The sequence below is a fragment of the Falco cherrug genome, chromosome 8 (genome assembly GCF_023634085.1).
Source record: "Falco cherrug isolate bFalChe1 chromosome 8, bFalChe1.pri, whole genome shotgun sequence".
In the NCBI taxonomy this organism is placed as follows: domain Eukaryota; kingdom Metazoa; phylum Chordata; class Aves; order Falconiformes; family Falconidae; genus Falco; species Falco cherrug.
This window is the reverse complement of record NC_073704.1, coordinates 62,152,742-62,173,501: the sequence shown is the minus strand read 5'-3', so window position 1 is coordinate 62,173,501 and position 20,760 is coordinate 62,152,742. Positions and strand designations below refer to the sequence as shown.

Below are 20,760 nucleotides of genomic sequence, written 5' to 3'. Positions count from 1 at the left end.
AAAATCTGTTAAGCATGTGATCACTACTGCCCAGGAAAGTACTCAAAATGCAGAAATGTCCGAATTCTTGTTGTCAGTGCAACTTAACCTGTGCCCTTTTGTTGAAGCAGAAGATAATTTTAATTGCATGGTCAGATATTATTTTTCTTCTGCATCACAATGGCATGCAGTGCATGAGATGGTCAGTGAGGGGCTCAGCGATGCTGGCTCGCTCCTGTTGTTCAGCACATGATCCTAGGCCTTAGCTCAGCACATTATTCACATGTCTGACCACTTTTGGATTTCACAGCAAATAGAAAATACAGCTCCCATATTTCTGTGTGTGGTTTTCAAAGCAGAAGATGGTGCTCATCTTCCAGGTGGCAAAAATGCATCATTGGGGTTGTGCCTTGGGATGCTGCGGACCTGCTGCACGCAACCTATCTGCCCTGAGGGACTGATCCACGTCCCTGGATTTTGCTATGCCATGACCTCCTTTAGAGGTGTTGGCCAGAAGTCCTGGAGAAATGGCCAGAAGGGTCGTAAGGCTGTAGTGTGCTGTACAGGACCAGAGCAGGAACGCTGGCAGGTTCTGCTGAAGACAGAATTATTGATTTCCTCATGGCTTTTCCTACAGTACTTTCCACTACGCTGCATCAGTGCTTCAGCACCTTCATTAATCCTCCCCAAGCACCCGTTATGAAGATGGGTCAGGGTGACACATGGATGGATTAAGGTCAGTTTTGACTAATTCTGGGTACTCCATCTGAGAAGCGGAATGTCTGCTTTTTCAGAGCATTTAACATGATACAGCACTTCAAACATGCAAGCACAGCACCCACTGCTTCCAGCTGTACTAAGATGGATGTCAGCAATTCAGGCTAAAGGAGCTACGCACCCCCAACGTGGCCAACACAACCATCAGCATCCAAAAGTTTGGTTTAATGACTTTGTTAGCATTACAAAGCCCGTGGCAAGGGCAAGGAGAGAAGAATCCTCTTCGAGAGAGAGTTTTACCCTGTTGTCGCAGTCTGCATCCGCATCTTGCAGCCCTTGCGTAGCTCCGTGGGCAGGTTTTGATTCTGCAGGTAAGCTGAGGATCTGGTCAAAATTTGTTTCCTTTTTGACTTGCAGAGCAGGTCCATGACAATGCAGGTGTCATATGAAAAACAGATTGTGACGATGTAATTAAGAACTGCATTAGAATATGCGTGAACAAGAAAGTCTCCATAAATTGGTATGGAATGCCTCACTTTGGACATTTCTCATGTTCTGACCAGGTAACATAGTGACTTGCAAAATATCCCTTAACGCAGCCTGTGCACGTGGATGAGGCGGGATCCACAGGTGACGTCCTGGCAGTGAATGCTGTCCACCGAGGCACCTGGGGCTGGTGGGGACCGGCAGAAAGGGGCTGTGCTCCTGCGTCCCACCCTCTTGGACTACCAGGAAAGGCTTTTCTTAACTAGAGATGAAGTTTCCTATTCCCTGGGGGGCTGCAGAGCGGGCTCTGAGCACCTGGGGCATCCGCTGCCCCAAGAACAGCATCTTGAGAGATTCCAGCAGCCAGAACCAGGCATGTTGTTTGCCATGCGTTATGAGCTACTACTCTTCTTCACAGCCCAATAATGTGACTAATTTGGGCGGGTTTACCTAAAAGGCCGCCTCATGCTAAATTTCAAGACCCCATTTCCAGAGTTACAGTCCAAAAACCCACAGCAAACCCTCGAATGACCAAAGCAAGGCTCCTCTCCTCCTTCGCTTTCATCCTTGGGAGAGCCAAAGGACTTGGAGTGGTCGGAAAATGGCCGGCACAGACTGCCAAGGCAGAAAGTTGCAGCCTAATTCATTCAAGTTTGGCAAATTATGAGGAGCCCGAACAGGGATGTACGGCAGGGAGTGTCTGAGTGGCTCTAGCAGTGGTCCCAATGGTTTTCAACAACCGGTAACTCACACTTAGAGCTGACCAGCATAACAAGTTGAAGAGATGATGGCGGGTTGGGGTTGAAGGACTCTCTTGCACCTGAATTTTCACCTTCTGCCGCAATGGTTTAAAACAGTGCAAGGCAACTCCTGCAATTTCTTTTACCATAGGGTGCACAGGAGTTTGGGAAGATGTTATGTTGTATGGACTGCTCCACCCCGTTATGAGTATTATTTTAATTTAAGAAAGCACTTCTGTCTTGACAGCTGCACTCTTGCTGGTTTTAATGGTGGGAAGCAGCTGGCAAGGGGCAGCCCTGAGCCCAGGCATCCCCGAGGGGCACAGAGGGGTCACCCCGGAGCGGGAGGGACCGCTCCGGTCCTCCCCGCGGAAACTCTGCAAAGTTGGGGTTTTTGGGGTTTGTTTTTTTTCCGGGGGGGGGGGGGGGGGGGGGGGGGCGCCACCTCCCCCCGGGGGGGTTGCGGCTGCAGCCGCATCCCCAGCCCCGCCGCTGCTCGCCTTTCCGCGGGCGCTGCGCGTCTCCGGCGCGGCCCGCGGAGCAGCGCGGAGGCACCGCGGCCCTCCCCGGCGATTCCCACGCCGGCGGCCCGCCCCGCAGCCGCGGAAGTTTGCTACGCGGGGGGGGGAGCGGCTCCGCTCCGCGATGGGCAAGAACCGTCTTTTTGACGCAGGAGAAATGGCAAATTTTAAGTACGTCATTAATATGGCGCCAAAAGGTTGTGTGTGTGTGTGTGGTGTGGTTTTTTTTTTTTAAGTATAAGCTTTTTTTTTTTTTTTTTTTTTTTTTTTTTAAGGTTGCAGAAGCCGCCCCGTGTACGCCTGTGCGGAGCGCGGAGCCGGGGGGGCGGAGGGGCGGGCGGGAGTGTGTGTGTGTGTGCGGGTGTGTGTGCGTGTGCAGGGCCGGCGGGACGCCTGCGGGGCCGGCGGGCGTGCGGGGCTCCGGGCAGCGCCATGGGGCCCCGGCGGCCGGCGGGGGGGGTGACGGGCGGGCGGCGGCGGCGCGGCCCGGGATGGGACCCGCGCTGCCCGCACCTGGCCCTGCCGCTGCGCCCGGCCGCGGGGGAAGGCGCAGGAGGGGGAGAAATTGAAGATTTGGGGCGGGAGGGGTGTGTGTGTGTTGGGGGGGGGGGGAAGCGCCGCCACCATTATCCGTCCCCGCTCCGAAAGTCGCTTCCCCGCCTCCCTGCCGGAGCCCGAGCGGCGGCGGGGCGAGCAGAGCCTGAGGAAGTGCGGGGTGAAAAAGAAAGAGAAACAGGCGGGCAGGGCTCGCCCGGCCGCCGCGGAGCGGCCATCTCGGCTGGGAGCGGGGCCGCAGCCATGGAGTTGCCGGGCGGGCGCTCCTGAGGAGGGCCCGGGCGGCGCGGCCCCGGCAATGACACCGGATTGAGCCGGCGAGGGGGCTCTCCCGGCCGGGGACTGCGGGAGCATCCCCCGCCCCCCGCCTCCTCCCGCCCGTCACCCGAGAGACAGGCTCAACTCTTGGAGGACACTCTCCTGGCAAAGGTAAAGGCTCGGCGGGGCTGGCGTCGGGAACGGGCTTATTTTGCAGCGGATGGTTATTTTGCAGCTCCCCCTGCTTTGCTCGTATTTATTTATTTTTTTAATTTTTTTTTTATTTTTTTATTTTTCCTCCCTCCCTCCCTCCCTCCCCCCCCCCACCCCCCGGCTGCGAGGCGGGGGATGTGCAGCATTTCCAGGGGTGGATTGCGCATGTTGGTCACTCTTGTTTTAAAGTGTACGAGGGAGGCAGCGGGAATGTAAACAAGAACTTTTAAAGGGTCGCCTCGCCGCTTCGCCGTTTTATTTCCCGAATTAATGACTGCGGCAGAGGCTGCTGCGCGCCCTGCCCGCGGGGGGGGGGGGGGGGGGGGGGGCACACACACACACGCACGCACCGCGTCTCCGCGGGGCGATGCGCGGCCCCGGGGGGGGGTGTCCGCGGGGTGCGGGGCTGCGCGCCCGCGCTGCGCTGCCGCGGGGCCGGGCCCGTGGAGCGGCGGGGCCGCGGGCGCGGAGCGCTGCGCGGGGCCGGGATGGCGGTGCCCGGGGGCGTGGCGGCTGCCGGCTCCCGCCTGCCCTCCCCCCGCTCCCTCCTTCCCCCCGCTCCCGGCCGCCGCGCCGCGGGGCTTTCCCCGCCGCCCGCTCCCCGCGCTCGGCAGCCTCGGCAGGCGGCCCCGCTCCCCTGCAGCATCCCCCGGCGCACGGCCCTGCCGGGGGTCCCGCGGGGCGGCTCCCGGTCCCCGGCCTCCCCTCCGTCCCTCCGCGCCCCTTCCCCACCTGCCGAGCGGCGGGGGGCGGCGGGGCTGGCAGCGCCCCACCTGCCGGGCCCCCCCGCCGCCCCCCGCGGGGGCTGCAGGCACCGGCCGGCAACTTGGGGAGCGCCGCAAAGGCGGCGGGGGGGGTGGGGGTGGGGGGCTGCTGGGTGTCAGCCCCGGGTGCAATCGGGAGGGAAAAAATAACAGTAACAAAAAAAAAAATTAATGTATTTATATATATATATCGTCATACCTGCACATCTTGAGCGCTTTTTGAGTAGGAAGGATGGCATTCCCAAGGAAAACTCCCAGCTCCTCAGAGCACCCACAGTGAAAATTGTTTACTTATGGGTTTGAGCCTGGACCCTCCCACCGCTGGGACATAGCTAAGAGGGGATCTTGCTTGGGGGGAACAAACATTAAACGAAAAAAATCAGTAATCTCAGCCTTTCTCCCAGGGGTAGGGAGCCCGGCTCTTGGGAATGGTGTTTGACCTTTAAGCATTTATTGGCTACTGAGGTTAAAATAAGCTTGAGATAGAAGTAAAAATAGCTGGCAGAAAGGTTAAATCAAAGGTTAAATTTGTTTTTCCTAGGAAAATTGAGGGAGATGTCCAAAAATGAAGGCTTGGAGGGAAGGATGGGAGGGTGCACGTGAGGTCTGTAGGCAGGGAGATGTGATTCATTTAAAGCGTTTGCCACCAAGTTCTGAAAGTTGGTGGCTAGGTGGTCCTCAGGCTGAGGCGTTTGGAATGAGATCTGCACTTTGCCTTTCCCTGGGAATTTGCCTTACCCTGGGAATTTGGTACAGGGCTTGGAGTGCCCATAGCTCCTGTTGATTTTCCTCTGAGTTGCGGATGCTCAGAGACTTGCAGGATGGGGCAGCCGGCTGCCGGCGAGGAGCCGTGCCCGGTGTCCCAGCCCTTGCCCGGTGTCCCTGCCCTTGCCCGGTGTCCCTGCCCTTGCCCGGTGTCCCTGCCTGCTCCCTCCTTGCCTGAGGGCAGGGGTGGCCCCGAATGCAGTAACCTTTGCGATTACCTGTGCTCTGCCTGGGCTTGCTGAAGAAAAAAAATTGGATAATTAGAGGGTAACAAGTCAGAAGAGGCAAGCGAAGTTATAAATGTGAAGAGCAAAGAAAAAAAATCCCCATGTAGATGTGGAAGAAGGCAAAGCACAGGAAGTAAACCAGGGCTTGTTTTGTTTTAAATTTAAATGAGATGAAATTTTGCCCCAGGGAGCCGAGGCAGCAAGCAGAGCTGCTCCAGCAGAGGCATGGCTCGCTCCTCACCTGGGCACCGGGGCTGGTGCTGGAGAGGCTGGAGCTGACGGCAGGCTGCGGAGGGGCAGGTGAGCCCCGGCTGGCGGGGACAGGCTCCCGCTGCCCAGAAAACGAGCGTTCCTGGGTACCAGCATCGCGCCTTTCTGCGTTTACACTCTGCAGGGTTACCAGGGAGGTTCGGAAAGGAGCAGCGTGGCTTCCCCCGAGGTGTGAAGGGCTGTGCACCAAGGTCTGCTGACGGTCTGTTGGCACCGCCGACGCGCATCCTTCGGTCAAAAAGTTTGTTCTTCTGTTACGGTGGAATTGGGGCTGTGCCTGCGGTGGGGGATGCTGCTGCTCTCTCAGAGCCTCCTATAGCAGCGCGTGACTCCACTATTGTTAATGAGAAACGGCGATCCGACCAGGACAGCCGTCCCGCGGTGTAGAGGCTGGGACCTTCCAGCCCTCCACCCTCCTTATTCAACTTTCTAACAACGGGCTGGTATTCCTAGACAGAGCAAATAGATAACGCGGAGGGGAACCGTCGAGAGCAGCCCCTCGACCCCACGTCACCCGCCTGGGCACGGGCGATGGCAGCGGGGGTGCCTGGCAGCGGGGGTGCCTGGCAGCGGGGGTGCCTGGCAGCGGGGGTCCGGGCTGGCCGGAGCGGTGTGTGCGTGCCGCTGGGGGCACTATTTTCTGTTTGTGTTCCGATTTCTGTGCTGGAAGAACAAACAGGGAAGTGGTTTTTCTGCAGTCTCATTGCAGCTCGCAAACAGAGCGCATAATTCAGCCGGTGTTGCTCAACTGTCACGGCGTCAGAGGTGACGGCGCAGGGGGACCGAGCGCGGCGCATCCCTTAACGTGCGGGCGGGCGCTGGGAAGAGGTGATGACCAAATACTTTTTCTTTTTACTGCAACTTATGCAGGTTTCTCTGCCTCTTCCCTGTGGAAGCAGTGAGTGTGGGCATGTATGAATTTCTCTAGTTTGCTTGCCAAGGTCCAGAATGGTTCATCCTTGCAAACAGCCCCTGCGCAGGGTGCTGTGATGCCACTCCGAGCTTTGAATCCCACGTGGACTTGATGTAAGGAAGAGTTTGTGGGGAGCTGGGAAGCATCAGCGGATTCCCCAGAGCACAGGGATGGTGGAGGAGTTGTTTGCTGGTGGAAGGCTGGATGAGGCATTTCAGTTTAGTGTGCGTGGGAGTGTGGGGCTGCCCAGGGAGCAGTGCCCAGGTGGGACAGGAGCGCAGGGTCAGGGCACATGCACCTCTGTGTGCGATGGGTGCTGCTGCCTTCACTTCTCCCAGGTTGCATGGGCTGGGCAAAATTGCATCTCCAAAAGCTCTTCTTCAGCCTTCCCCTGCTGTGAGGCAGCATCAGACAGCCTGAGGCCATCATCTCAATTTTACCGCCAGTCCTGTGGCTAATTTGTCCTGGGCCCTAGTGATTTACATTTGTTTAGGCTGATGCTGGGCCCTCATCTTCCTTGGTTTAGCATTTATCTGCCTTTCTCAGCTTGAACAAAGGCAATGCTGAACATGTGCTAGTTTGCAAGCCATTCCGTTTTTGGGTTTCCAGGCATTAGAGCAGGGCTATGCCTGTGGATTTGAGTTGCAGACACTTCAGGGGGATGTTCATTTGTTTATAAAAGAAACCCACATCTGTTTCTGTTTGAATTTTTTAAGCAAGCATACATAGAAACCTTTCTCTTGGTTTCTGGCTCTGTAAAAGTTAGATTTTGGGCCAAGTTTGACCTAACAGCGACCTTTTCAAAGTATTACAAATTTTTTTGGTATTTGTTTATGACTTTAGTAACGATGCCATGCAGGGAATGGGTCAGTTAAAGGTGAAATTAGCTTCTAATGTAAACAGAAGATTAATTTGGGAGCAGAGACTGTATTTTGTGGAGACTTTTTAAGTTGCTTAAGTACACCAACTGGATTGCTTCTGAGACCTCGCTCCTTGCGAGGAGCTCCAGCCCTGGCAGTGAGAGGGATGGAGGCAATGGGTCCCCCGCCCGCTGGTTGCTGGAGGGGTGTGGGGAGCCCATGGCTCACCCAGCCACCATCAGATTTTATAACCCTGTGCTCCAGATGGGGAAATGGCCCAATAACCCTTCTTCTACAGTAAATTCCTCTTTAAGTACCGTGGGGTTTACTACTGTTTGGCTGCTCAAGAATATGAGTCCCTCGGAAAACAGCATCATCTTAGCGCTGCCTGCAAGTTGATTTCTGACAGGGCCTGGTTGAGCCCTGAGGTTTTGGCCCCAGATTTTGCTCCCGTGTACCTGTGGGCTGCTGTGTGCCTTTCCCTACCCAGGCAGTGATTGCCTTGCGGTGCTGCTGTGTGCAGATGTCCGTACTTTGCTCAAGCTAGAATTTCATTCAGAGCAATGTAATGCAGTTTGATTCAGAGGATGCTGTCTTGGATCCTGCCAGACAGTGGCAAAATGATTTACTGAAGTAGAGCCACTATTTACCTGCACTGTGAACCACTTCTGTATGTGAATTCATGCTTTCATAGAGCAAGCGCCTAGGAGTGTATTGTGTGGGTAGGTGTAGGATGGAGGCAGGATGCAGGGACAAAGTTCAATTAAAGGGATGATCAGTGCATTTTCTTACATACATATCTGAGCCAAAACCAGTCCCGGCATCCTGACACCTGTGCTGTGCATTAATCATACGGCTTTTTCTCCCTCCCTTGGAAGGGTAGTGATGTCTTGCTGTAAAGGCAAGGATGGAAGACACTGGAAGTCTCACTGGCTATCAGTAGCATTCCTTTGCTTCAGCTCCGGTGTTTCTTTTCCCCATTGGCTTTGGCTTCTTTAATCTCTGTGACTAGGAACTCCAGAATCAATAAAAGCATAACTCTGGCTTTGTGCTGCGAAAGCTTGTTTGTCACTTCAAACCAGTAGGAGCCAGTTTAAAAGGTTCAGGTAGAATTTCCACTAAAAGTAAGTAAACTGCAGTTAGAGCTGTCTTCAATATCATTTTCCTCGAGCAAAATCTAATGGCTACTTGGAACAAGGCTGGTCTAATAACATCTGTTTCCCCTGGAATCACTGGGGGAAAGTATTGATATTGCCATATTCTCAAGGAATGTTTTAAGTCATGTTTGACAGGGCAATGCCTTGCCACAACACTGATAGCTAAAATGTTTATGGTACTTTGCAGTATTATCCCTTATAATGGTGTGATAAAACATAGCACATATATTGTAAAATACAGGCATTGCAAGGGTTTTATATGCTTATGTGGAACTTTTCCTGTTCTTTGGGGGGAAGTGGCATGCTCTAGCCTGCTATCCAGTCTGCGGGCTGCTAGTACCTGCTGTGACTGAACCGTACAAAACCAGTGTTTTATTATCATTCCCGCTTAATCGTTTGCAGCAGCAGTAGTGTGTGTGCTATGTTAACACCCTTAGATTCTTACAGAGTATCTCGGAAGGTGCTAGGGAGACTTCCACGCGATCACATTGTTTTCTGTGGGTGTGTTTTAGCTCACAGCCTGCTGGGTAGATGTCAGGTACATGGGTAGCCCTTCCCATCCAGAGCTCCCCAAGCCCTGTACTGGGGGCCACATTGATCGTCCACCAGACACACTGGTAAACTGGGGTCTTCAAAAGTTTAATTCTCTTTTTTTTTTTCTTTTGGTTCTGCCGCCTTTTTTTTTTTTAAGCATCTGCTGGTACAGGTGCTTGACTTCCAGCTCTGAGCGCTGGGTTCCTGAGGGGCGAGTTCAGGGGGACCTGCTGATTTCAAGTGGTTCTGTGGCTTGTTCATGGTCACAGTGCAAATCAGCAGTTTAGGTTGAAGTGGGTCTCCTGTCCTGATCGGTGCAGTGGTACCCGCTGCTGTGGTTTTGTCTCTGAGAGGATGGAGAAGTCACAGCAGCTGTGCAGAAGCCGCTCGCTGGCCCCGCCGGGAGCTGTGGTGCCGGTGGGGGGCTGCCCGGCTGTGTTGGCACAAGCAGAGCAGCTCTGGGTGATGGGAAGCGTGCTTCAGGCTTGGCTGGCACGCGTGTGACATATACAGCAGAAGTCTTAAAAGAAGCAGCTACTGCCCGAGTGGGAAGATGAGTCAGAGGGTAAAACCCCAGGCTGATTGTACACAGGGGTCCTCTGCAGCTTGGGGATGCTCGGAGTTCCCCCTGCAGACATACTGAGAGTGTGCGTAGTTTCCATGCTTCTGTCTGTGCGCTGCTCAAATTTGCAGCCCAGATGGGTGGTTCACAGGATGTCTTTTGTCCTGTCCAACAGCACCGCGGTCCATGGTGGGGCATCCTCCTGTGGCGATGCTCTTGCAGAGGGAGAGCCATTTGGTCACCAGTCCTGCATGGGCAGGTTGCCACTGAAGCTGAGTGATCAGAGTGTACTGGCTGTACCTCCTAGGAGCGGGGAAAGCTAGTGGAGAGATGCTTGACACCCTTAAAGTTTTAGGAAAAAAAAGCCTTATGAGGACTGTTTTCTTCCTTTTATTAAGCCTCTGGGTAGTTGCCTGTGGTGAGGCTGGGGCTGGGATAACACGGTGTGCGGATATTCAGAATAACAGTGATTTGGTGCTGAGTTGAGTTTCCTGGACATTAAGTGTAATGTTCAATTTCTTTTGTTACAGATGGAAGAAAAACGACGCAAGTACTCGATCAGCAGTGATAACTCAGACACCACTGACAGTAAGACCTTTAATTCAAGGCTTTGAATGAGATTCACCTCCAGCAGGGAAAACGCTTGAATAATTACTTTGCAAAGAGCGGAAGATACTGCGTTTACTGGGAAGTCTCTGCACAATGAATTGTGTGCCGGGCTGGGTTTGTCAGAAATGCAGCAACAAGCTGATACCAATTTAAACGCTCGGCTGTGGCTCCTCTTAACTGATGAGAGTGTCTCCCTCGTGTGAGGAGTCTGGGCGAGGGAGGGCTGCCGATTGTAAAGCTGCTAACAAAGCAAGCACCCTTTGTAGACAAGTTGCCCTTTCCTGGGAGCTGCAGCCTAGACTAGTTAACTCTTGATTGAGTTGTACTGGGTAAAGGGGAAGTTTTTGCTGGAGTCAGGATAAAACCGGAGCCACCTTGTTCCTTTCTTGCGAGCTGAAGAGTGATGTGGGAAAAGGGATGAGGCGCAAGCCGGCAAAGCTTGCAAGCCCACGCTTGCTTTTCAACATCTACCTCACTTCATCCTCATTCAGGAAAGCACAGAAGCATGTGCTCAACAATAAACATGTGCAAATGTGCTGCATTTTGGCTATAAATAGAGCGCTTTCCTCTCCCACTGATTCCAGGGTTTCACCCACTGCAGACATACCGCAGTGCCGTAGCGTTCAGTACCCTCAAGGCACTAGTCTAATCCCTTGTCTGGGCTCCGGAGTTTCTTACTAGTTGCTCTTGGTTTCTTACGAATGTCACAGTAATTTCATCTGGGCTGTGCTAGGAATTTGCTCTCCACACTTTACAGGATCTGGCTGCTGGATATCCGAGAACGAAAGGGACTTTGCTAAAGACACTAAACTTCTGGGCCTTTTCCTAACAGGATGATGGGGAGATTACAGGGGGTTATGGAAAGGCTGATCTTGCTGGGTTTGGCTGCCGTTCCCACAGCTTTAGCCAAAAAAATTGTCAGCGTGAGTGGAGTTTGCACCGCTACCACCGACAGGAACCTGCTGTTTGGCTGCCAGAGGGGACCCCCGTCCTGCCGGAGCCCGGCGGGGTCGGGGGCTGAGCCGTGCCTACAGAAAGTGTTTCAGGCTCTGTCAACACCAACTTGTTTCTTGTAAAATAAAACATCTCTATCTCAGAAAGGGGTTTGTTTTGGAAGCTGTGCTCCAAACTTCCCGTCTCCTAATCCCCAGATGCTCAAAGGCTTACCCAGCCGAGCCGCACTAGCTGGCTTCTCTGCCTTTCGGGGGTAAGGCATCTTTAATCATGGTATTAAACAACGTGGCCTTATCTCTATTGGGCTTGGATATTTATGCTGCAGGTGGTATCTAAGCTGTTGACAAATGCTCTCCTGCAGGATAATTGTAAAGAAAGTGATGACCTTCTTTTTTATGCCTCCGCCAGGAAAGGATGGTAGCGGCATGTTATCTAAGTCTCCGTAGTTGTTGCACCACGTTGTAGCTTGGGAGGAGGGGGCAAGGTGGGAGTTAGGGACTCCATCGCTCAGGACACGCTGTGGGGCTGCTGCTGCAGCGCTGAGAGCAGCTCGCCCAGTAAAGCGGCATTTCCCAGTGGCTGCAGCATGGGAACTTCTGCTGTGGGCTTTGCCTATGCAGTCCTGTTACGTACCAAAATGGTAACAAAAAAAAAAAAATTTCCTGTGGAGCCCACCTTAATGACATCCAGCCTGGCACTGCAGTCAGAAGAACAGCTGTCCTCTGGGAACGACTGGTGCCATCGGATCTGGTCTTCAGTTTAGGAAGTGCAAGACAGTGGGTTTCGCAAGCAAAGAGTGCAGGGTGAACTACAGCAAAACTCAGTTGCCTGAGCTGGTGGAGGGAGGGACATCTCCCACTGCGGTGGTACCACAGCCCAGACAGCCCCGGTCCCTTGTCCCGGCTTGGCTCCTGGCCAGGGGTCCTCCTGAAGTCCTTGCGTGCACGGCTCCATTGTGTTTGGCAGTTGCTTATGTGGAAGTGTTGTTTCTTCCTATTTAGCGATCCAAGGATAAAATCATTAAATAAGCCTGTTGATAGTTAATTTGTTGCATGTCTGCAAAAGGATTTTTATATAGTGGAATCTGGAGGGGTCCTGCAATTTAGAAGATCTTATTATAAAAAGATGCCAGTAATTAGCTTATTATTTATTATTACCAAATACATAGAGCTTTTTTTTAAGTGATAGTAACGCATATGGGTTGGAAATAAAGATCAATAACATAATGAGCCCAGCACAATTCAGGCTGCCCTTGCCTTGTGGAGGCAGTAGCGGTGGTGATGACAGTGCTCCAGATGGAATGCTGAGAGTCCGTTTGTAATATTCCCAGAGTAAAGTAATCCCAAATCCCAAAGCAGATGCTCTCTTACTACTGAAAAGTGTTAAGTGCATTCGCTTGATGTGTCCTGTTGGGTGGTTCCCACTAGATGCTGAGCTGCAGACAGGCGTGGAAATTATTAGTCCTGGCATGAGCAGAGGAGGTTTACCCAATTTGGTGAATATTTTTGACCATGGGGTCTGAAGTCCTCGAGCAGTTCAGCAGCTTGTCTTTAAGCATCCTTGTTAGAAAACGTTTAGTCTTATCTCCTTAATTCCTGATCCCAATAGATTCCTAATTCCAGGAGGGAGCCCTGGCTCATTTCCTTTTAGAAGCTCTTCTTACTCATGACTTTGGGTTTCTCATTTCTGTGTCTGCATTTCAAAACAATGTTTTTAAATGTCAGAGGCCTCTGTTTCATCATCCATAGCAGCAGGAGAGTGATGTTAGTCTGTTTTGGTGAAGTACCCTGAGATGTGCATGAAAGTAATGCCATGTCAAGGTATTGTTGCCTCTTAGCGTTGACCCACGGTGTTGGTGGAGGCTGTAGCAGTGGCAGTGGGGCTGGTGACAAAGATACAGAAAAACCTTCGTCCTTTTTCCAGGTAACCTGTCTCTGTTGCCTCATTGCAGGTCACGCCACGTCCGCCTCCAGATGCTCCAAAATTCCGAATACCAAGTCCACCTGGTCACGGCAGAAGGAGAAGAAGCCCTCTGAGGTACGTGGGCTTTTAGGCTTTTGCCAAAGGAGAGTTTTCTCCCCAGGGTCGTGCTCGCTTGGGTGCAGCGGGGACCGGCGTGCCCATGGCTGGCTGCGGGCAGTGGGTGCCAGGGCAGGGCATCCCCCGAGGAGCCCGAGCGCACGCTGCAGAGCCCCAGCCCAGCTGGCAGGGACCTGGCGGGCATCACTGATGAAGGGTGGGGGGTCCTGTGCCCGCTCCATCCCTGCTGATTGATGCAAGGGGGAAGAAGTTGAGTTGGGTGGCATTGGGAGGTCCTGTGGCGTTGGGGTGGCTGCGTCTTGAGGCTCCCTGGTTTGGGTGCCTGCCTGGGTGCCTGTTTGTTGATGGCACAGGGGTGGTGCTGGTGCCAGGGGAGGGTGGTGCGGTGGTGGCGTGGAGGCTCCTCCCCGGGGATAAGTGGGAGGTACAAGAGCGCCGTGAAATGAGAGACAGCACAGCTGAGTTGCAGATTATGTTGTGTTGGTTTCCTCCTGTCACGGGGCTCAAGGGCATTAAGCTGAGGCCACTGGTGACTGACCTTGCTGGAGGTTTTCCCTGGCTGCCAGCTGGTGCAGGCAGTGCTGCCCAGCCTGGGGGGCATTGCCCAGACTGCCCCTGCCCACCCCGCAGGGTCTGGGGCCAGGTCAGGAGGAGCTGTGGTTCCCGGGAGCGTGCTGGAAGGGATGATGCTGTGCCCTGCTTTCCCTTGCCTACCTCGGATACATTTCCACTAGGCGTGGAAACTATACCAGGCATGAGCTGCTGTTGTAGCAACTGCACTGTTTAGTGGTGGTCATCTTTGTTTCAAGAGCAGCGTGAGCAAAGCTGGAGGGACGTTGTTCTCACATTCCCTTTCCTCTGGACCAGGCTCCGAAGTCAAGCAGAGCTGAGTTTAGGAGCAGGTGAAGCTGGCATGGCTAGTGCCTACCTGCAGGCTGTAAGATCCTCCCCAAGTCCCCACATCACCTCTTCTGAGGCTGTGGCCCGGTAAGCAGAAGCCTAACATACTCCCTTTGCATCTGGCTGAGTAGAGATTTTGAGGTTTTCCTGTGGTCACTGCCTGAATTACAGCTGCACTTGGTGCTTACCACTCTGATGGATTTACATTGATATATCGAATGTGTTGGTGGTGGACAGAGACTTGGAAAGGCCAAGTTGTTTGTGCCTTGGGTAAAGAGAGGGGCTGAGACGCTGTTGTTAGCAGCTGGGGTGATTGGAAGCACTCCAGAGAGCAAAGAACCAGGGGTGCAGGTGGCACTGGCTGCTGACAGGGCTGTTGGGAAGTTGCACTTTAGGGCTGGTAATGTCATTTTTTTGTTATAGATGTGTTCTCTCGAAGTGGGGGAGGGGCTGTATTCTGTGAGCTGTATCCTCCATTAAATATATGAAGCATTTAGGGCATCTCCTCCTCCTGGGACACTGTTACCCCCTCTCTGAAATAACTGCCCGTCCCTGTGCCCGATGTGTCCATAAAGGCACCACCTTAGCTGCGTGGGTGCCTTCGGGAGTCCCACAGAGATGCCTGGCGTTAGAGCTGGCCACATGCACGAGGATCTGACTCGTGCATCACCAACAGTGCCATACGTGCCATTCTGCTGCCCAGTAGAACCCTCCTCCCAGGGAGCCTGTGTTGGGACACCTCTGTCTGCACCACTGGTACAGACATGCTTTTGTCCTTGCTATGAATTAGTTTATCACCCAGCTAGGAGTTTACCTGGCTGCTAGTGAAGTCACTGGGTATAAGCTCAAGACTTCAAGTGAAAATGCGTTGGCACTTTGTGAAGGATGGTCAGACCTGGCTCCAAGTTTTGCTGCTGCACAACAGCTGGAGTGAAAACTAGATCTTAGTCCACAGCACCCAGGGAGACATCAAACGTGGGGCCCAAGGAGGCCAGGCTCGTCCCTCTGCGTCATGCTCCATTACGCCCAGAGGACAGTTCTCAGCAAAATGTAGCTCTGGAACGAATAAAGTGGAGCAAAGGCTTAAGAGTGCCCGGCTTAGCAACTGTTGGGACAGAAAGTGAACCTCGGTGGCCTGTCTGAACTGAAACTCCAGGGGAATTTTGGAGGCGATGTGCAATTACTCAAGCTGGAGTTTGGCCAGGATTCTCAAGCTGACAAACCATCTTGTACAGAAGCGTGGTGGGAGCCCGAGCAGACGAGAGCGGTGCAGACCTCCGCTTCGCTCCCCTTACCAGGGCTCCTGCTGGCAGCCAGGTCTGCTTCAGTTCGGCTCCAGGTGAGACCCGAGGGTCAGCCGAGTGTGTCCCTGGGGCTGGACGTGGGGTTGCCCCGCACGGCAGGTCCGAGACCTGTAGTGGGGAACGGTCATGGTTTGGAGGTCACTCCAGTGAGCGCTGGTTTATGGATTTCCTCTATGACACTGTCCTCCAAACTTTTCCATGAGAGACCCAACTTGTGCTTTTAGGGCGAGCATCCGTCTGGTCCATGTGTGGGGTCCTGCCTGCCAAACGCTGCAGGGTTCGGCATGTCCTCAGGGATTTCTCGCAGGAGCTCTGGAGGATTTCAGGCACAGGCTGGGATGGATGTCGTGGCCCACTGGAGCAAGTACTGAGTAGTGTAAAATGTAAACCCAGCCTCTGTCAAACTACTTCACATGGAGCAGGGAAGTACTTTCTCCTTGCTATCCCACGGAGGATGGAAACCACAGGAGGGTAACAGGGGGGAGCATGGTGAATGTATTATCTAATGTTTAACCGCCCCCCCCCCAGCAGTCTGCCCCAAATGTTCTGGGGCAGGACAAGCCCTTTAAAACGCTAATCTCCAGGTTTATGTATGGCTTGTAACTTTATCAAGAGCTGAGTTGCTGCCTGGGTGCAGAGGGTCTGGGCTCATCCTGAGGGGCAGCAACGCTGGAGGATGGGTTGGGGGAGCTGGGGGGTTTGTGTGCATGGAGAACCGCCGAGCTCTCCTGCCCCTCTCAAAGTCGTGTCCCTGGTTTTCCGCGAGCTGCTGTCTGCATTCCCCCTGACAACCTGAGCAGGAGATAAAAAAAATCAAAACCATTAGTGTTACATAGTTATTAGCCAGGTCAGGGGGTGATGTTTATTATGAAAGACTCTGTGAGAAGGGATTAACTATACACATTAAAAACCACCCTATACAAGGCATCTGGAAAAACAAGCTTCTTAACATGGAAAAGTACTGAGCTGTTTGTAAACATCCGCGAAGGGGGCCATTGCCAGGGAGGGTGATTATATTTATCCGTGCCTGTCACGGGGCTCTGCCCAAGCTCTTTTCGCGACATGTCCCAGGCACCAGGCCCCCGTCTCGGCTGCCTCCCTTGCGGAGGTGACAGTTGTCCTCCCTTGCCCCACGCATGGGTGGCAGAGACCTCCAGGCAGAGCCCCGGTGCGATGCTGATGGAGCCCCAGGCAGGGGCATGGCTCTTTTGCCCTGCCCTTGCCTGTAGGCAGAGGATGGATGTGGGCAGCTGCCAGCAGCTTCTTGCATCTGCAGTGATAGCGGTCTACCAGTCTGGTCATTTTAATTAATCTCATTAGAGCTGGTTTGTTGCTGAACCTGGCCTCAGACAGAGTGTGGTGGCCAGTACCCACCCCTGGGTGCCACTGGCCAAGGAGCCCTGCGAGTGGATGCTGGTAGCCCTCCCTGCCCCGGGAGCTGGGGCGAGGGGGATGCTCGCTCAGGTCCTGCCTGTCTTGGATGCTGAGTCTGCAGCGGGGAATAGGATGTGCCTGAGTACAGGTTTCTGCTTCTTTTAGTGGCACATTAGTGCAATCCTGCCCCCGGCTATAGGGCTGCTGGGGATCTGAGCACAAGCCTCGCTGGTTAGACTGCAGTCATCAAGCCCTCTCTCCTGTTCCTGACAGCGAACAGTTGTCAGTGTCTGAGGAGAGAACAGAAGAACAAGGCAAGTGTGTAATGATAGTCACCGGTTCTATCTGCCAGCTCCCAGCCATCAGCGGCCCGGGGACTCCCTCGGATGCTGCCTCTGAGTCACTGCCGTAGCCGCTGTGTTAGTCATTAGCTCTTAGGCTCCAAAACACGACCCTGCAGGGACTTGTGCTGCTGGAGTATATTGCTGGGCCAGGGGAGAAACCCTGCTTTTTTTGTGCAAACCACCTGCCTCACACCCCTGCAGCCATCCCTTTGCTGAGCTGAGGAGCCCTGCGCAGTCTCAGCTCTCCTGCGGGTGCTGCTGGTCTCCCCGGACATCCTCATCGCCCTTCTCCTTCGGCCTGGACCTTCTGGAGGCGAGGGCACCGCAGCTGCAGGCAGGGTTCAAGATGAAGGGGAAACCACAAATTTATACAATTTACATTATTTTCCGCTTGCCTTGTTTAGATACTACTTCCGAGTTTTGAAAGATGTCTTTTTATATCTCTTTGTAGGGATTTAACCCTTTTAACAAACACGCTTGTCGTTTCCCTTCTAAAAAGTCATTCTTGGTGCATTAGATCCTGTTTTTTTCCCTGTGATAGGTATATAATGGCCAGTGCAATGCGAATTTAGTCCTTGGGCCCTCGGTGCTCGAAGAAAGGCTTTTATGAGTATGGCCAGGCAAGACTGGACATGCTTCTACTGGGCTGGATGAGGAGAAAATCCGTCTCTGTTGAAAGGTTTGACTGCAGTGGCTTTGTCACTTTTCCCAAGCTGACATGGGGATAACAGATTAATACTATTGTCTTCTGAAGGCTGAGAAGGGCCAGACAAAAATGCTTCTTGTTCCTATTTTAAATTCTGTTGTTCATTGAATCTTTAACATTCAGCATTTCAAGAGGAAACAAGACTAGATGAAGAGATAGCAGGCTGGCTCCCAAATGAACATAAGAGTAAGTATTTTTTTCCCCACAGGCAGATAATGTCACTGCTTACAAATGCACACTAGGCATTGCCGAGTTTCAGAGCCTTGCTACCGAATGTCACCGCTCGTCTCATTTCAGAAGGGGCTAGAAAAATGTGATATAATGGCAGGGAAATAGGGCTGGGGGGGGGTGGAGGGGAGTGGGGCTGGGCAGCCGAGGGCTGCACCCATGGAGGTGCCGGCTCAAGCTGATATGAAGACAGTTTGTACAACCAAAAAGTATTCCCAGGGCTCCCATTGTTCCCGTTGTTTTCTCTTTCTCTAAAAATCCTTGTGACTCATGAGCTACAACAAACAATTTTATGCTTGAGAGAGCGAAGGGCTAATAGCAGTGGCTGGAAATGAGGGGGGAGCCATGCAGCCAAGGCAGTCGGAGACCCCTGGTCCGCGTGTGAATGGAGCAAGGGGGTTATGGCCAGGGGGGTACATGGGACATGGCTGCCAGGACTGCAGCCAGGCAGGGAAAAAAGGTGTGTTGGGCTAAAATCTAAAGAAAACCTGTTATCTCGGTGTCAAAAAGCACTCCCGCATCCTTGGTGCGGTGACCTGCTGCTGCCCGTCCTTCGGTGTTGCCTGCGCTACGGAGAGGTCGTCTGTGCGAGGTCCTGCATCGCTGCTGCGGGTGTGAGGGCATCGGGGAAGGATTGCAGATTTGTTGGGTCATAGGAGGGGACAGATGCAAATGTGTGATTTCAGATGCAGGCTGTGGCCAGTCCCTTCCCATCGCTCCTGTCCACCCTTTCCCAGTGAGCACGTTGTGCTTCCCAGCATGCGCTTAGTTTTGAACGATGAGCTTCATTTCTCTTCTGTTTCATAGTGGTGCTTTGCAGTGTGGAGTGCTTTGCAAAGGGTTTTTTTCTGCTAAAACTTTCCAGGGGTACAGCTGTTACTGCGTGTAAGAAAAAGTGCATCCCATCCCGGGACTGGGAGGCGGGACGGAGCTTGTCCCTCTGCCCCAGGAGGAAGGTCTGAGAGCTCCAAGGTCAGCTGGGTGCGGATGCAGGGGAAAATGTGTAACACAATTCCCGCTGGCTCGGAACGCTGGGTGCGTGGGGACCCGGCCTGCTGGAGCCCATCTGTGTTTGCCTGAGCTGTCTGGTTCCTTCCGAGCTGGTGTTCACCTGGGCTGGGTTGCAGCAGGCGCCTGGGGCCCGCAGCCCCGATGAGCACCCCCGTTGGGCGATGCCGAGGCCTCGCCAGGTGCGAGCGTCTGTGCCGGATCCTCTGTGGCAATCCCTGGGCCGGCTGCTGTTTGAAAAGCTAATTAAAACCAGCGCTAGACGAGTGTTTCTATTCGTTTTGATTTAAAGCCCAAAACAGATACGGCTTTTTGGCTCTCACCCAGGAGCTGGTTTCGTAGGAGCGAAAAGTCATCGCCACGGGATCCGAGTTTGGTGGTTTTGGGTCGGTGTGTGGGGCTGGGGGGGTAAGTGGCGGGCTCAGACCTGCGGCGCAATCACTTGAAAAGCAGAGGCCTTGACGGAGCATGTAAAGCAGGAGCTGAATGGCGGTGAGATCGCCCGGCCACTTTATTAGAGGGGTTTGTGAGTGAGTCAAAGAACCTGGAGGGAACCGATAAGGAGGATTGCATGGAGAGGGGGAGAGGCTGGGAGAGGGGCTGGTCGGCTGCGGGGAGAGGCGGAGGAGGAGGAGGAACAGGAACGCTGCTGCAGAGCAGCACAGCCTGAGCGCCCTTTGCTCAGGGAGGGATGGGAGCGCAGCGTTTGTGATGCTCCATGGCGTGCCTATCGCTCTTCCCGTCATGGCAAGGCACTGTGTGCCGGGACGTCTCCTCCCAGGGGCCAGTGTTTCTCTCTGAGGTTGTCCAGATGTTCGGTGAATTGGTGCTGGTCCATGTGAGAGCTCCCAGAGGTGCCTCGCAGCTGCCTCAGGGTGCAGGGAGCGGCTGCAGGGCTGCATCCGAAGGGTGAGGCAGCAGACCCTCGGCAAGGCGGAGCGGCCGATGTTCGGTGTTCAAGGCAGTGCAGCTCAGAGAGGAGCTGAATCGAGCCCCTGCCTTGCAGGTCTCTGCCATAACCACAGGAGCATCCTTCCCGCACCAGGCTGGACCCAAGTAAAGCATTAGGATGTGAAAATCTGATGATGTGTTCTATTTAATTAGCTGGGGTTTTTTTTGGTTTGTTTTTTTTTTTTTGAGAGAGAGATGAAATTGATACAGCTTTTGCTTCACAACAGCAAATTACAGAAATAATAAAAAATACTGATGTATCATTGGGGAATGTAATGGCTTTGGTGTCCCAGTGACTTTTCGCATTCCTGGACCACTGGGACGGGCTGTCCCGGGGAGGTAATCAGTCCAACACCACAAACTGGTGGGCTGAAAGGATGGGGAGATAGTAGAGTTGGGTAATACAGCCTTGCCTGGCCGATGAGGTGTGAGTGCCGAGGGTAACTTAAAGGCTTGCAGACCTTGGAAGTGGAGCTGACCCAGAGCGGCTGGATCCGCAGGACCAGGGTGGCAGTGGTGGTGCTGGGACAGGAGGGGTGAGCTCGAGTCTGGCTGCCCAGTGGTTCTTTGGTCCAGGGAGCAGTAATTGCCTAGAAGTTGTTTCCTACGCAAAAAGATCTGGCTGGGTTGTGTGTGTGATCAGACAGCTTCTCCAGATGGCTGGTGGGACAGCTGGAGCAGCAGGACCCCTGTGCTGGTGGCCTGAGCTGCTGGGGGAGGTCAGTGTCCTCCTTGGGATGCTCTGGTAGAGCCTGCTCCATGGCGTGAGGTCGGTGTGATCACACCGGGAATTAACCTGCTGCCTCATGTAGGAGTGACAC

The 20,760-nt window shown here is 53.7% G+C and overlaps 1 protein-coding gene across 4 annotated transcripts in view; it reads left to right on the top strand.

The window, feature by feature from the left end:
* Positions 1-2,482: 2,482 nt before the first annotated feature.
* The window catches only part of JADE2 (jade family PHD finger 2), an 84,018-nt gene continuing 65,740 nt past the window's right edge, over positions 2,483-20,760 (top strand). For 2 of the 4 annotated variants that reach the window (XM_055717824.1, XM_055717823.1), the window contains exons 1-3: positions 2,788-3,427; positions 10,052-10,109; positions 13,036-13,121. In XM_055717824.1, the coding sequence (XP_055573799.1) occupies positions 10,052-10,109; positions 13,036-13,121 (144 nt within the window). In that variant the 5' untranslated portion in view covers positions 2,788-3,427. Of the gene's footprint in view, positions 2,615-2,787; positions 3,428-10,051; positions 10,110-13,035; positions 13,122-20,760 lie in introns of those variants that run through there. The other 2 variants (XM_055717822.1, XM_055717821.1) reach the window with 2 other exon arrangements.